The sequence below is a fragment of the Electrophorus electricus genome, chromosome 3 (genome assembly GCF_013358815.1).
Source record: "Electrophorus electricus isolate fEleEle1 chromosome 3, fEleEle1.pri, whole genome shotgun sequence".
Taxonomy (NCBI): domain Eukaryota; kingdom Metazoa; phylum Chordata; class Actinopteri; order Gymnotiformes; family Gymnotidae; genus Electrophorus; species Electrophorus electricus.
In genome coordinates, this window is record NC_049537.1 from 21,162,906 (window position 1) to 21,178,271 (window position 15,366).

The window sequence follows — 15,366 nt, forward strand, 5'->3', positions numbered from 1 at the left end:
CACAGGGTTTTAAACCTTTAATGATTAAGACAAGTTACAAAGCTTTTGTTTTAAGCACAAAATAAAATTAACAGCCATAACTAGACTAATGTCAGCCGACAGATCACACGTCTACATGGTTTTCACAGAAGGATCAGTGCAAAAATTCACACACAAACAAAACGCACCTGTGCAAGTTGCAAAAGAGTAGTTAGGACTAAAACATCAGTAAAGGCCTGACTTTGTAAAGCATACACAAAACTGGCAACATAAGCAGCAATACTAAACACTAAGGAAAGGAAACTCCATGATGTTACTGAAACAGCATATCTAATGAGCAATAGGGTTTTATAGCTCATACCCTAAATGTCATATTTCAGTGAAAATAAATAAAACAGCACAGCAAAATCCAATGTTTTTGTTAGCAGTGAAACTTCATACTGAAGCAGCAATACTGAATTCTGACATGCTACAGGAAATTAGTCTCATGACTTAGGCGCTTCAATAATGTGCACTGTTGCTATATCTCCACAAACCACATCGCAAACAACAAAATGGACAAGTTCACGCATAACTTTTCATACACTTTTTTTTAAGGAAAAACAGTACTCCCCCCCCCCCCCCCTCTCCTCTTTCTGTGGGATGTATATGCAAATAATCCCATCAGGTGGAATTAATGACCCAAGCCAGGCCCATTTCTTTTACCTTAACATTTCACCACACAAATATTGCTAGACCACATGCAATAGTTCAAACAAAATGAAGGGCTAACCATAGGGAATGCTCAGGTATTTACAATTCTGACAGAACTTGCCCATCCTATACAAATGCATATTCACAATACAGACGAGCAAGATACGCTCGGTGCCCTCCTCCAGCTGGCTCAGTCGAAGTCACGGTTGGTGAGGACCAGAGGAGCCACCAGGGTCCACACATACAGAGACACACAAATCCAGCTGGATGAGATCTTCACCCAGACAGACGGCCATTTGCTGGTCATCACTTCATAGTTAGAGTCGGGGCTGAAAGGACAGAAAAAGCACAGATGAAACGAACCAGAGCTGATGTGAACCTCTGTGAAGATCAATGTCGCAAATGAATGCCGCTGGCTAATTAAACTCTGTGGCAGCAGGAAATTTAAAAGCTGAGTACAAGTCAGAGTTAAGGAAACAAATTGCAGCTCATCTATATTCTCCCAATGCTCCTCCAATTTTTTTGTACAGATCCAAAAACGGATCCGAGCACTTTCATTACTATATGGCACTGAGTAATTCGAGACATACCTGTACCAGTTGGTCAATGTCATCATGATGTAAAGAGAGGCCAAGAAGAGCATAAAGTGGAAGAAGGAGTAGCTGTATGTCACACCGTCCTTCTCATTGTCGATGGCACGGTTTGTACCGTCTCCTTCATCAAAGTTTTCAGGGGCAGGGCCGTCCTCGATCAGAGCAGACTCATCACTGGTCAAGGTGAGCTTGTTGACTTGGGTGTTGCTGGAGTTGCGAATGATTAAAAAAAAAAAAAAAAAAAAAAAGGCCAATAAACAAAACAGCCCTTCACATTATGACAAAGCAGATCCTGCCTTCCATAGGGGGAAAAAATTTAAAAACAAACTCACCTAGAGTACAAAACACACATCAGGAACAGGATCAATCCCACAATGCCCTGGGCATCCCACCACTGGACCACATGCTCTTTGCCAGCTGGGCTGGTGCTGTTCAGGCCAATAATCCCCAGCAGGCTCGGGTTGCATTTGCGGTCTGTAAATTTAAAAAAGTCACATCTATTCAGCATATTCTTTTTAAACATAAGCTGGCAGGGGTTTTCCTACAGAGAAATAATGCAGAAGGCCCACCAGGCTCGTTGGTCATGGCAGACCAGGTCAGATACATGGTGTAGAGGGTAACAACTGAGGACTGTAGAAGGCCAGATCTGGGCTGAGACTCCTGGATGAAGAGAAAAAAAAAATCTATTAAAAATGTGACAAATAACGTACCACAGTTTGTGTGTTGTATCAGAAAATATTCTGTTTCCAAGGCTAAACAGCAGCACTAGCTGCTAGCACAATGCACAGAAGTACCTAGATCATACAACTAAGTATTGTGCTTTCCATCTGCACTCATTACCTGAATTTTTGGCAAGATGGACATGACTGAGGCCCCCACACACAGCAGCATGTTGATGCTGATGAAGGCCTTGTTCTCTGTACAGCCATCAGAGTGGGTGTAGTAAACGTAGAACATCACCAGCGACACCAAGGACAGGATGTAGTTAACAGTCGTGGCAGAAAGAAGAGCTATGGAGAACAGGAAGTAGAAATGGGTCATTGTGAGCATAAACATGCAATGCCTTTGTTTTTTTAAGTGCCATCGACAGCTACTAGAGTCTTTTTCTTCTGCTACTTGACCTTCCCACAGCTCGACGTGAAACCCGTGCTCTTAAAAACACTGAGCTTTTAAACAATGGGCACACCAGCCAAAATGGCGATCTTTGCTGAGGAGCATGCCGCTGCGGTGTCCACTATGATGGACACCAATAGCAATATGAACCCCTCCTGCCAGTGCACAAATAGAGCCTAGTCTCATGCCTACCTGCATACCAGCAGCGAAAGTTCCCCTCCTCCATCTTCTCCACCCAGGACTCATTCCAGGAGTGAGCAAAGTCAATGAGAAGCACCAGCTGAATCAGGATGAAGCAGAAAGCGCCGGCCATCCCAACGTAGAACCACACTGGAGGAGAAAATCCAAGAGGAGACCTGCTTACTTTCCTGGGACATCAGGAGCTAGAAGGCTACCTTATCTGCATGCTCTCAGACTCTTAGTATGCATTCTACAACATAGTTATGACTAGATTTAATGCATTTGACAAGTGATATATTAATTGACCAAATTATTACCAGTTGTAAAGGGGCCCTCAGGAATGAAGAATGCTCCAACTGTAATAGCAGTGGCAGCAGCAAACTTGAAAAACCAAAACCTTCAGAAAAGTAGAAACATTTAAATCACAATAAATCATATAAATCACCTCTACAAATATTTACATACATTTTTTTGTCAAAATTAACTTGTGAAAAGAACCACTAATACAAATTACTTATGTCATGCTACATACGCTTATAGCCAACCTATAGATACAAAATAATTATAAGGCAAATGCCCCCATGCCCCACTATGTACCCGTTATGCACAGTTGCTCGAGGGTCCTGGCTGCTCTTGACCTTGATCATAAGGAGGGAGAAAAGCAGAAAGAACATGGCCATGCCGAAGCACACACGGTACACCGCCTTATAGCCCACAAGCACGTCACAGTTCACATGACCTTCAATGCCTGGGATAGAGGAACCCATTCCTCCTTCACAAAAGCCTGGAATCTGCAGGGAAACAACAAACAACAATGCTAGGAATGCTTAGGTCCTTAACACAGATTAGAAATGTCCTTGACACTAACAAAGCAAAGATTAACATAACGTGCCAGGGTATAAGGGCCTTTTCTAGGAAAGTACTACACTATTTTTAATGGACTTCTTGTTCAGCTTTCACATTTTACTAATATGATGATCTGGTTGGCTGGTTTGATGTGACCTGCCTAAACATACTTGATATTGCTTCTGTCAAAACCTGCAGTAAATGTTACCCTATGGGTGATGTTCTGGAAGAGAATGTACACAGGTGGAACATAACTGGAAACAGACATAGCTCCATGTACAATGAAGGATGTGTTGGTTTTGTTAAATAAGAGAACTAGGGATGTAAGTGCTGTCTATTTTATTCATTTAATTACAGAGAATACATATAATCCAAGGTTTTTGCTTCAGACCATTGACTTGTAAATGGAACAAAGACAAACTCTCCTACAAATAACATTAAATTTAAGGTTTTAGAAATTGATTGTTAATATATGACAATAGAGCAAATAGTGCACCTCCCTTTTTTTACAAAGAGGTTTCATTTCCAAGCTCTGACCCTAGCCTCCTAGATCCTTTTAATGAAATTATCAAAGGCCTAATGAATTTAAAGTGACAGTTGTTAAAGTAGCACTGTTTTAAAGTGGCAGTTGTTCAGTCTACTCAAGAAATCTGGTCTGGACTCAACTAGAATTTTAGACCTTTGTTTATTGTCTAAATTCCTGGAGAAAGTGTTCTCTATCCAACTTGTTCAGAAACTTGAGGCATACAATACAGTTGAAAAGTTTCAATCCGGCTCCATATAACAGAGACCGCTCTGCTGGAAATTTTTAATGGATCTCTTAATGGTCCACCATGAATTTACTTGTGGAGTCACACAGGGTTCTATTCTTAGTCCTGTTTTATTCTGTTTATTTTACAGCTTGGGGAGTTAATTCAACATTTACATTTTTCTTTTCAGTTTTAAGGAGATGACAGTTATGACTGTGATGCATAATGATTTCAGTATATTATCCAATCCACTAGACTGAATTACAGCTATAAAAACTGGTTATCTAGTAACTTTTTTAAAGTTAAATGAGGAAAAGAAGTCCTGATTATTGGTCCCAATGATTTTTCAAGAGATGTGCTGGCAGGTCTTAGTCCACTCTGACCAAGAGTTAATCCCTCTCTAAAAATATTTGGCCATTATTTTTGACCCTAAATTTCTCATTGCTTATAAACTCATTGAATCATGTTTTTTTTTCCAACTGAGAAATATAATAAGATAATACAAAGCGCGTGTTTGTGTCATCTAATAATTTTTAACTGTCTTAGTCAAGGGGTGTTGAGTAAGATCCAGCTGATTCAAAACTCAGCTGCTGATATCACTGTGACCAGGCACTGCAAACACATTAGCCAAAGACTGGCCTCACTTCACTGGCTACCAGTGAGGTATAAGATTCATTTTAAATTACTGGTTCTTATTTATCAGGCACTGTAAGGGGAAGCTCCAGAATATATTTGTGAATGATTAGTGCCTTAGGTTGGTGGGTGACGATTGAGGTTCTCAAATCAAGGGATCTTGGCAGTACTGAGGACAAAATTGAAGTGGAAGGCTGACTGTGCCATTGCTGCTCAGCCCCCTACTATTTGGAATAATCTGCCCCTTGCTTTAGACTTTTCTCTATTTAAAAAAACAAACAAAAAAAAAAAACAGCTCAAAAACCCACTTGAATGTCTTTCAAGGGTGATCATTAACGGTAGTTTGTTTGCTGTGGATGTGTTCTATGTATGTTTTCTCTTGGAGTGTTACACTCATCTTAGAAAAGTACAATAAAACAAATTGATTGATTTATAAACTGAATGTATGGATTGAAAAGGTCAGTACTGCTGGGTACCTTTTTCAGCTGCCCTTCCATGCCTGGCATTAACATGATGCAGGCAATGGCTACTCCCAGAAGCAAGAAGAAAGCATAGATCAGCCGCGTGACCGTTGAGTTGTTTCCACTGGGGCAGCATCTGCACAGCAGACAAGGAGCACTGCCGCAAAGGCAGGGGATCTATAGAGGGAGACATTTCGAGATTTCGTTTCACAGTGAGTGTTCGCGCATCGATTACACGATTGTAAACAAATACCTACTTCCGCCTCCACGCATTCAATCAATCAACACATAAAGCTGTCGCTTTTAATAAACATCTTACGTGCCAGTCACTCCACAGCATGGACCAAATAACTCAACGAACGACAATTTGCCCGGTGATTTCTGTCGAAATGTTTAAGGGAATGTTCTCCCTAAAGCATCCACGGACGTAGGGATATCTTAAAAATCCTAACAGGATTTACACCGCTAATAATCGCGGATGAAATGAGCGATTTTGGTGCATTCTGCATTCTATATCTGTTATAACCTAGCTAGCCAATTTACGACTAAAGCAACAAAAATCGCTCAACAGATCCGACTAATTTGTGCGATACATAACTGGTTTTCGTCTAAATTAATTTTTGCTAAAGTTAGCCAATGCTCTACTTATGTGGCAATTAGCTCTATTTATGTGGCTGTGCCGCTTGACATCAAATCTGTGTTTTGATCCCTGCTGTGACGCAACACCTCAGAATCAGGCCAGCTAGCTAACCTAACCTAGCTAAGAGGGCTTAGCCAGACAGCTACCCGCGGCGCACTCACAATAAATCAGGCTAGCGGACGAAGCTGTCACCCCTAAAAGCCGTATAAAGCTAACTTATGTTAGGTAAATGTAGCGTCAGCTAGCAGGTAAAAAGAAACGAGACTAGGTTGTCTCGCTTACGTCATACCAAAGTCGCCTCTGAAAAGATTAGCCAACCAATTGTTTGTTAGATAGCTAGCGCTCCCTAACGAACGACACTGTTGCTAGGAGAATAACGGAACGAGCTAACGCTAGCTAGGCCAGGGGATCCTCCCAGAAAGCTGACTAAGGGGTAGAAGGATTAACATATATGGCACAATTTATTAGAAATTGAAAAAAATATAATGTAATTTAAATGTAATATGGATTCTTTGATTGGAATTGTTGATTTAGAACTATACACAGGCTTTCTAAACAAGAGACACGATAAACAAGACACCATTTCGTGCTGCGGCTGTTAGCATGACACTAACGCTAGTTAGTTAGCTAGCTTGCCAACTATTTTAACCATCGTTTGTTTTGTCAGTGAAATACGGCTGTTTTGTTTATTCTTCCCTATTTCATGGACCTCAATTATACCACATACAAAAACGTAAACGTACCCAGCTCGCCATAGAACAAAGTCCAAGAACGGCCCCCATCTTTGCGCTGCGGGATCAAACCTGTGTCTGAAAAAATCGGAAGATGGATGCAGTGTTCTGAGAATGTTTACAAAGCGGTGCGCTGTTCGAGAAGCCAAACGCATTAGAATATGAGTTATTTCAAAATACTAGTACAAATCACGTCACCCTTTCTGTTTATTGCACTAACTCCTGAAGTAAGAATATAAATGTTCTAGATTGGACAACTATTAGAAAAGATGAATTTGTTGATATGTAAATGAAAAGAATATAAAACTATAGAAATATGATTTCTACAAATAAAATATTTCAGTGGAAATATGTTTGGCCAAGACACTAACAGAAAAAGTACTTTATATAAAGTTGAACATTAATTCATATAAATACTTCACAAAACTACTTCATGAACGCTGTAACAGAAATGGGTTTCAAATCAGAAATGTATCACACTGGCTTACTTTTAAAAGTGTTGCTAAATATGTCTCGCTGTACATGACGTATTTATGATAACATTTGAGTTTAAAAGAACCAACAAATAGAACCAAAATTATATATATTTTTTTTATTTCCAAAAATGTAAGGCATTTCATTTCTACATATGTTTTAACACATATTTTCTTCTGGTGCATTAGACCTCAGTAAGTATGTTAATTAAGATGCAGAAGTGTAGACGGTGTGAGTGCGCTTAAAAATTAAATGATACGCAAAGCTTGTGCAAGCAAGAAAAAAAAAAATACCCGCGTTCAGCATTACATTTGCCGTTGTGTAATCCCTCTGTTTTACCACATATCAAACCAGAGAGGACGAGCAGATGAAAAATAAGGTGTCTCCCTGGTTCCAATACAGCGTGTATCGTTATTTTTGCTTGCATCTGAGGCTTCAGGAATATGCAAGATGGCAGTAGCACACAGCTGCCACTTCAGGTTCGAAACATATGGTGCTTTGTTACTTGTACTTGCAGTTTACATACTGTGCATACAGATGTTTTTTCATTGTCATTGGAGACTTCCTATATAAATGTAAAATCAGTGCTTCCTACAGTCTACCAGTACATTGATTTTGCAATGTGTGGAGTAAATAACACTTTACCTTATTTACACCAGCAGCCATAGCGCATACAAAGCAGCACCGTGCCCTTTACCTCTGCTGACTGGACCATAATTCTGTTACGCTAATTTCAGCAAAGTGACCACAGCTCAAACACGCTATATCAGTTCTGAAACAGGTGGGGACCTGGTTTGAGGGGACCATGTCAATGCTTTGGGATTACTTTGAGCACACAAATAATTGTACATATAAACACGATGAGATGTAAAAAATATCCTATGCCAATCTATTAGTGCTTCACATAAGCCACTGCTTACTCTCTCTCTCTGGTTTTGTTAAATAAGAGAATTAGGGATTTAAGGGCTGCCTATTGTAATCATTTATTACAGAGAATAAGTATAATCAAATGTTTTGGTTTCACAGCATTGACTCCCTTGTAAATAGACCAAGGCAAACTCTCCAACTCATAACATTACATCTGAAAAGTTTTAGAAATTTTTTGTTAAGATCTTTGACATTAGAGCAAATATTGCACCTCCCATTTTATATGAAGAGGTTTCACTTCCTAGCTATGACCCTAGACTCCTGGATCATTTTAATGAAATGGACCTAATAGAGGTACTGCAATTGGCAAAAACATTTTTTACTAGAAAAAATAAAGTGGCAGTCTGGCAATCCATTAGAGCTTCACAGAAGGCCCTGCTTACTATCTTCATTCCAGCACATCACAAGTTCTTCTCAGGGGTTGTCAGGTAGGCACCTTCCTTTGGTGTTTAATTGAATTAAGCCCACAACACCTCCAGAAGGCTCAACAGCGAGGTCTGACGTTTCTGCACTACCCCCCTCTAAGCTCACTTTTAAACCAAGCTGCACCTCTTTAAACGCAAACACAAACTGGCCTGGTGACTAAGGTTGTACCCAGCCCCACTGATGTTCACGCATGCTCAGCGCCACCAGTTCCATATGGGCTTTACACACTAAGCCACTAGCACACACAACCCGTAAAATCCATGTTGACCTTCGCAGGGACTAAGGCCATATCCAGTCCCTCTGCCATGGTTAATGTGTACTCAGTGCTGTCAGTTCCACATGGATTTTAACTATTAAATTAGCATGCATTCTACAGCATCACAGATTTATTCTGGCCTCCACAGTGTCTAAAGCATTCTTAATGCATGCTCATTGTCACCAGTTCCATTAGGATCTACCATATTACACAATGACACAACAACCTCAGCCTTTCCACTTTATGGTGAATTACCCCAACTAGTCTGTGCTCTCCTTATCCACAACTACCGGCTAAGTGCACAAGCAATGTTGCACAAGCAATGCACAAGCAATGATGTGGCAAAATGATTTGGCTACAAATTCCCTAACACCTCTCTCTACCAGCTTGCCACCCGCATTCTCTCGCCTCAGCCACCAAGTATGTGTACTTCAGCTCTTTTAGAAGCTTCATCCACTGCATCTTCAAATTGAATTGATAATTCTAAAAATAAACTATCCATTTAACTTTCAGAGTACAAAACCATGTCCGGCCACAGCATGGTTAACGCGATACACTTTGGTCTACTAGTAATTTCCAGTCTTGCACTTCACCCCATCTACCAATAATTATAGCCTTCACTCACTCTCTAACACATCGCCCTCTCACAAAATCTTAATCTCTTCATTACTAATACCGCTAGGCAGCATGTCAACCTCTAGGCACTTACTATCAAATAAACACACTAATTTGATAATTATTTGACTGTGTCTCCACGTATATTGACCCTGCAACAAATTATCCTTACATGCTGATAAAATATGCTTCAGTGTGCCAACCCCCGCACATGATTTACACTTAAGGTCTTAACCTACCTATTGTCCAAGCTTTCATGGAGTTGCAAGAACCTCGTAAGATGCTCCAAGCAAAAACTTAATGCAAATCACATCAATTGCTCACAGCTCTTGCCAGGTCATTTACCTGTTCTCTACACTTTCCCATCAAACCAGGTTTAGAAAGCCTGCTACATATAAGGGTTGTACTGATTTAGCATACTACACAGTTTTTGTAACTAACTGCTTACATCAACAATTGATAGATGATGTGACTTCCTCTAAAATCATCACTAACCAGAAGTCTTGAATGATGGCAGAGATTTGTGGCCTGTGTGACTAGGAGGAAGGTTCCCTTCAGATTAATTCAATTCAATTTGATGTATCTATTGCTTTTTTCAACAGACATTGTCTAAAAGAAGTTTTACAAGAACCAGGTCTAGATCCCTAATGAGGAAACCAATGGCAACAGTGGCAACGATAAACTCTATCAGGCCTAAAGAAGAAACTGTCACAAAATGGATGGAGGCAAGATACAAAAGCAGGGAGGTTTATTGAACAGATCAAGGTCGACAAAGTCCAAGGTAAGATCACAGTGAACAGGATTATAAAGGCAAATGCAAACAGCTGGTAAACAGAACAACAGATCTAAGATGGCTTACAGGGAAATGCAGGATAAGGAAAAAATGTAGGGATCAAAAACCAGAGAATCAGAATAACAAAGCAAAGAACAATAACCAGAGGCGTCAACACTGGGGACACCTGCTGAGAATCCACAGTTATATAGCATCAGTGAAGTCCTTTTAAATGGGCTGTAACACACTGCAGGTATGTTAGACAGGGACCCAAAAGTGGCTGAATAGTAAGCTGGTGAGCTGGAACATGGAAGGCGCTGTCAGAGGTGGAGTCATGGGGCTGATTAAAACCTTTGGAGGACCGATCTCAAAAGGGAAACCTATGTTCCTTTGGGCAATACAGAATAGCACCTCTCATACCAAGGATCACATCACAAGGGAGTCCGTATCACAGCATGAACTTGTCCCAGGCTATCAAAGAGGCAAAACGTAACTATGCACAAAGAATCCACCAATGTTTTCTTGACAACAAAGATACATGGCGTATGTGGCGGGGCATTCAGCCCACCACTGACTCCAAAGTGTTGTCACATGCATCTGATGGAGATTGCTCACTCTCAAACCCACTCAATACCATCGCTGCATGATCTGAAGTGTAGAGCAACAAGCCTGCAAGGTAGACCACCCCACCTCCCACAGACCAAATATGTTGTCTGAATGCAGAAGGTGTCAGGAAAACTCAGTATAGTTAACCCCTGCAACACTGGGGTTCCTGAAAGCTTCAAAATGACTGCTATGATCCCTGTGCCAAAGAAGTTATCTATGTCATGCCCCAGTGACTATCAGCCTATTATTCATAAACACCAATCATTATGAAGTGCATCTAGTTTAATCATGAAAAACATAAAGAGAAATCTCCCCATTTCCTTCCACACTGGACTTCCTGACTTTGAGACCTCAGCCTGTCAGGACTGACAAAACAATCCTGTGTGATTAGTCCTTGCTGTGTTCATTGATGACTCATGCACAAGTACAAATCACAGTAGTGGGCCTTATCAGCAACATTGATGAGTCAGCATACAGGGATGAGGTTGAGCAACTTGTAGACTGGTCCTGACACAATAATTTAGAAAAATGCCTCTATCCATCCTCCCCACCTTTTACAAAGGGACAATAGAGAGTGTCCTGATCTTAAATCTTAAATTTTTGTACAGGAATTGCAACACAAAACCATACAGTCGAGATCATCATCTCTACCCGCCATCAACAATACCTACCAAAAGAACTGGACTATGCTTCTTTCCATCATCACCAAGATCATCACCACTCATTCTATTACCCATCTTAAATGAGCAAGCACCTTACTTGCGCATTATTGCACCTGCACTTTAAATTAGGACATTTAGGACACTTAACCCCATTCTGATGCTGCTACTGCTGTCCCTCCACAGTCTATTTTTGATTAACAGTGTATAGTTTTTATAGTTTGCAGACAATGGTCAGACCTAATTTAAAACTGCACAGCTATCTTCAAACTATTTTGCCTCTTCCTTACATGACAAATAACCCAGCCACTAAACGTGCATGATGTTGTCCTGACAATTCAGAGTGCTCTGTCTGGTATGTCTGTGACAGCCGCTGTCCCATCTATCTAATACCTTCTATATTTATCGTGATTTTTTTTCTCCCTCTTTCTGCAATCCTCTCACACTATTGTGGATTTGTACTTATGTAGTCCGGTATATTGTGCTACTGTATTGTTGCTTTTAGGTGTCACATATGTATTAAAAATTGTTAGCATGTTATATTCTGCATAATATCGCTTGCTTGTACAGGTCCATCCATGATATAAAAGCTCCTAAAGGCAACCTTGAAATGTAGAGGTTGATATAGTGCTCACCTCTCCAAGGAAACCACAAAGTGTGGCAATGAATACCGATAGTACTGCTTTTTTTTTCCTTAGAAGAGGAAGGTGAACACTGCCCTGCAGTCCAGATCCAATCCGTTATCCGCTACCTTGCAGAACACAGCAATCTAAGAGGGCTGTTTTTTTGTTACCTCACACCACTGCATTACTAAGAGAGAGGATGTTGTCCAAATGGTATAGCATCCCATAAGCAAGAGAAGAAGAAAAAACACTGAAGAAACGTCTGTCCTAAGAGGAAATAATTATGGTCAATCTCAAAAGGTTACGCACACAAGTGCATTTTTGGATAATTTCCCAGAGTTCATCAACAATCCTCTAAGAGATTTTATCTCTAAATGGACATTGCACATTATTGCATGATTATCAGTATTTGACATGGCTTTACATACTTATAATAGTGTTATGGTTTGAGTCATAGAAATGAAAGATGATCAAGGCAGGTCTAACTGCTGTATGACTGAGTGGCATTGACGTGTGGGTATGTCAAGCCTCCATCCTCCTGTCTTGCTCCAGCATTCCATTTTTCCAGCCCACTGAACAGTGGCACTGCCTTCGTACCCACCTCTTTGTTATCATGATATCAGAATGAAATTTTGAGGTAACAGCATTAATGATCTGGTCAGGCTTAACTGATCTCTAGTTGTGTCTATTGTATTCAGTTAAACCAATGCACAAAACATGTGCAAGCAGATCTCCTTTAAAGTCCATTATGGTTTTCAACAACATCTTCAATAGTATTGTTTAAAGAAGAGGCATTGCTTGAAGCTAGATAATCATAATTTTATGGTTGGATATTAAATATATAAAGCAGTATAATTCTCTTATGATTAAATAATTATCAAATAATTATCACATTAGAGACATAAGTAATTATTCTAATAAATTCCCTTAAAATAAAATAAAATTGACAAAAGGATAAGCAAATGGTTGAATAGAAATAGTGCTAATTAAATGAGCTCCTTAGATGGCCCTGTAGATTCTGGTAGTATTAAAAATAGGCACATTTGACAGCATTAAGCCCAAAAGCATTAAGCGAGTAAGTAGTCTAATTTTCTGCTGTTATGAAAGTGAGTCTATTGAGCGACTAAAGGAATGTTGTGCTCCTGCATTTAGTTGACGGTATTACCAAAACCCAGACATTGTTATACTCAGAGGATGTGGTTTACTTTCTGAATGCATTAAGTAGAAAAATCTACAGCAAGGAATCAAAACAAAGGTAGGATTATGCAAAGCTGTTAAACACACACACACACACACACACACACACACACACACACACACACACACACACACACACACACACACACACAGTCCTGCATGTGCTCACGACTGGAATAGGCAAAACACCTGACATTCAGTGCTATTATCTAGGCAAATCTATGTAAACTTACCTGCTTGCTGCAATGCCCTTGACTCCAGGGCTGCTTCTTCTCAGCTGTCACATTGCCACATTTTAACACTCACAGTTTTACCTTAAAGTTGAATATTCTCTGGGACCACTAGAAGAAATGTTCTGTTACCAAATAAGATGTCCTAGAGCAAGGCAGCAGGGCAAATGTAGTGTATTAGCTTTGGACACAAGCCATGTTTCTCACTGCCTCTTTGACCTAGGGAACACTATAGAGTAAAGCCACCTTGTACATCACCACCTGCTAAAATAATACCTTTTAAATGCTGTTCCCAAACCGACCAACCAACAATCAAATATATGAATGAATGAATGAATGAATGAATGAATGAATGAATGAATGAATGAATGAATGAATGAAGTGCCATCTTGTTTTACTCTTACTCCTTCTCCGAGTAACTGCTCTTGATACATTTCAATTCGAGTCCCTACCAAATCGAAGATGGTACAGTAGACCCCAGCGCTCAGTCCGCTGCGCGTTCCAGTTTCCAGCGACCATGCATGTGTGATGTCACTGCCGCGGGGTAGTTGTGCTCGCGTTGGATTTTAGTGTCAGAGCGACAGAGAATCGACGAAGATGGTCTCAGTATAAAGGAGTTCTCTCTGTGGCTAGCCAGTGTTTCTCCTGAGTCGGAGAGGAGGCTACAAAGCATTCTGACAACGGCATCGTATACTCAGTAAGTGAAATATATGCTTTTGACATGATGCCGCACAGTTGTGCCAGAAGCATGTTTAGAGCCGCATATACGCTTTGAAGTTCGTCAGTATTGAATTCCGCCGGTTATTGTTGTCGTATCTTATCGTCTTTGCTGTCCATTTCAAACTATCAATTTAAAACGTAATAACACTGCCGTGAATGGATATATACCAACCAACCACGTGGTTACAATTAGTTTATTACAGCTATACGGATTAGGATACTGACAGTGTGCTATCCTGTTTCTCCCAAGCAACATCCCATTGTTCCGATCCGTACGTCTACCAATCCACTTCTGACTCAATCCTACATGATATGGATTACACCGTCAAGCAAGAATAGCCTTTAATCTCTAAACTGAGCATAAATATTTGAGAGCTTTTTGGTTTAAGGGATAAATTGTTATTTTTAACCTTTCTGGGGAAAGATAAAATGATAAAACGTGTTCGTGCACTACGTTAAAATGTGCGCTAATGCACGTAATAGCCGAAATGCTGCTGAAACAAGACGTTTTACCTTAACTGTAAATTGAAGTTGTGTGCTTAATGTATAGTCTAGAATTTTTTTATGACAGAAAATCAAACAGTTGATCATTTCAATAACTTTAGAAGCATTTGGGATTTGTCTGTATTCCAGTGTAAATGCATTGTTTTGACTTTAGTGGTATATGCTTGTTGTGGGATTACTTCACAAACTAGACTTTTGAAAGGATGTCTTCATGGACACAGCACATGTGACAAAAAATAAAGAAGACTCCCTGCTTCCTGCTCAGCATTAGGACACATAGCCTGTAGCCTCATAGCCTCTGAATGTCAGACAGTGCCAATCAACACGCATCCCTGCATAGCCATGTTTTGATAATGTACTTCAGCTTCCCTGTGGGAGCAGCAGTATTGGTACATAATAATACTGGTAACATAAATGTAATGTGATGGCTCAATCTTTTTAGCCCCCTACCCACCATACACACACACACACACACACACACACACACACACACACACACACACACACACACACACAAAGCCCTCTGTGTGTAAAGATTTTGCTCAAATAAGATTAAACAGGCTTTATTATATATTGTAAAATTATTTTGTCATCCAGTACATCCTAACTGCTGGATTTGTCAACATTTGTCATTATTTGCAAATTGGAGTTAAATGGAGGAAAGCCTTCGATAATTGTATTGTATCTAGATATCTCAATGAACAGAGATAATTAACATGTTATCCTTTAACATCCTTTA

General features: G+C 40.0%; 2 protein-coding genes across 4 annotated transcripts in view; one reads left to right on the plus strand and one right to left on the minus strand.

The window, feature by feature from the left end:
- serinc1 (serine incorporator 1) lies at positions 1-6,747 on the minus strand. The gene is made up of 10 exons (XM_026998127.2): positions 6,631-6,747; positions 5,263-5,424; positions 3,156-3,349; positions 2,876-2,955; positions 2,571-2,708; positions 2,106-2,275; positions 1,835-1,925; positions 1,598-1,739; positions 1,263-1,487; positions 1-1,001 (listed from the first exon to the last, which is right to left on the minus strand). The coding sequence occupies exons 1-10, from the start codon at positions 6,667-6,669 to the stop codon at positions 863-865; spliced, it is 1,380 nt and encodes a 459-aa protein (XP_026853928.2). The 5' UTR covers positions 6,670-6,747; the 3' UTR covers positions 1-862.
- pkib (protein kinase (cAMP-dependent, catalytic) inhibitor beta) overlaps positions 5,358-15,366 on the plus strand; it is a 25,992-nt gene continuing 15,983 nt past the window's right edge. For 2 of the 3 annotated variants that reach the window (XM_026998157.2, XM_026998138.2), the window contains exon 1: positions 13,819-14,100. The gene's annotated coding sequence lies outside the window, so the exon portion shown is untranslated. Of the gene's footprint in view, positions 5,460-9,918; positions 10,098-13,818; positions 14,101-15,366 lie in introns of those variants that run through there. The other variant, XM_026998148.2, reaches the window with a different exon arrangement.

Bases quoted from the DNA above. Each gene is read 5' to 3' on its own strand.
- serinc1 (XM_026998127.2), bottom strand. From the start codon at position 6,669: ATGGGGGCCGTTCTTGGACTTTGTTCTATGGCGAGCTGG. The intron at 1,926-2,105 runs GTAATGAGTGCA...CTCTTCATCCAG, and splicing joins CCATCTTGCCAAAAATTCAG to GAGTCTCAGCCCAGATCTGG. The intron at 1,740-1,834 runs GTGGGCCTTCTG...TTAAATTTACAG, and splicing joins TGCCATGACCAACGAGCCTG to ACCGCAAATGCAACCCGAGC.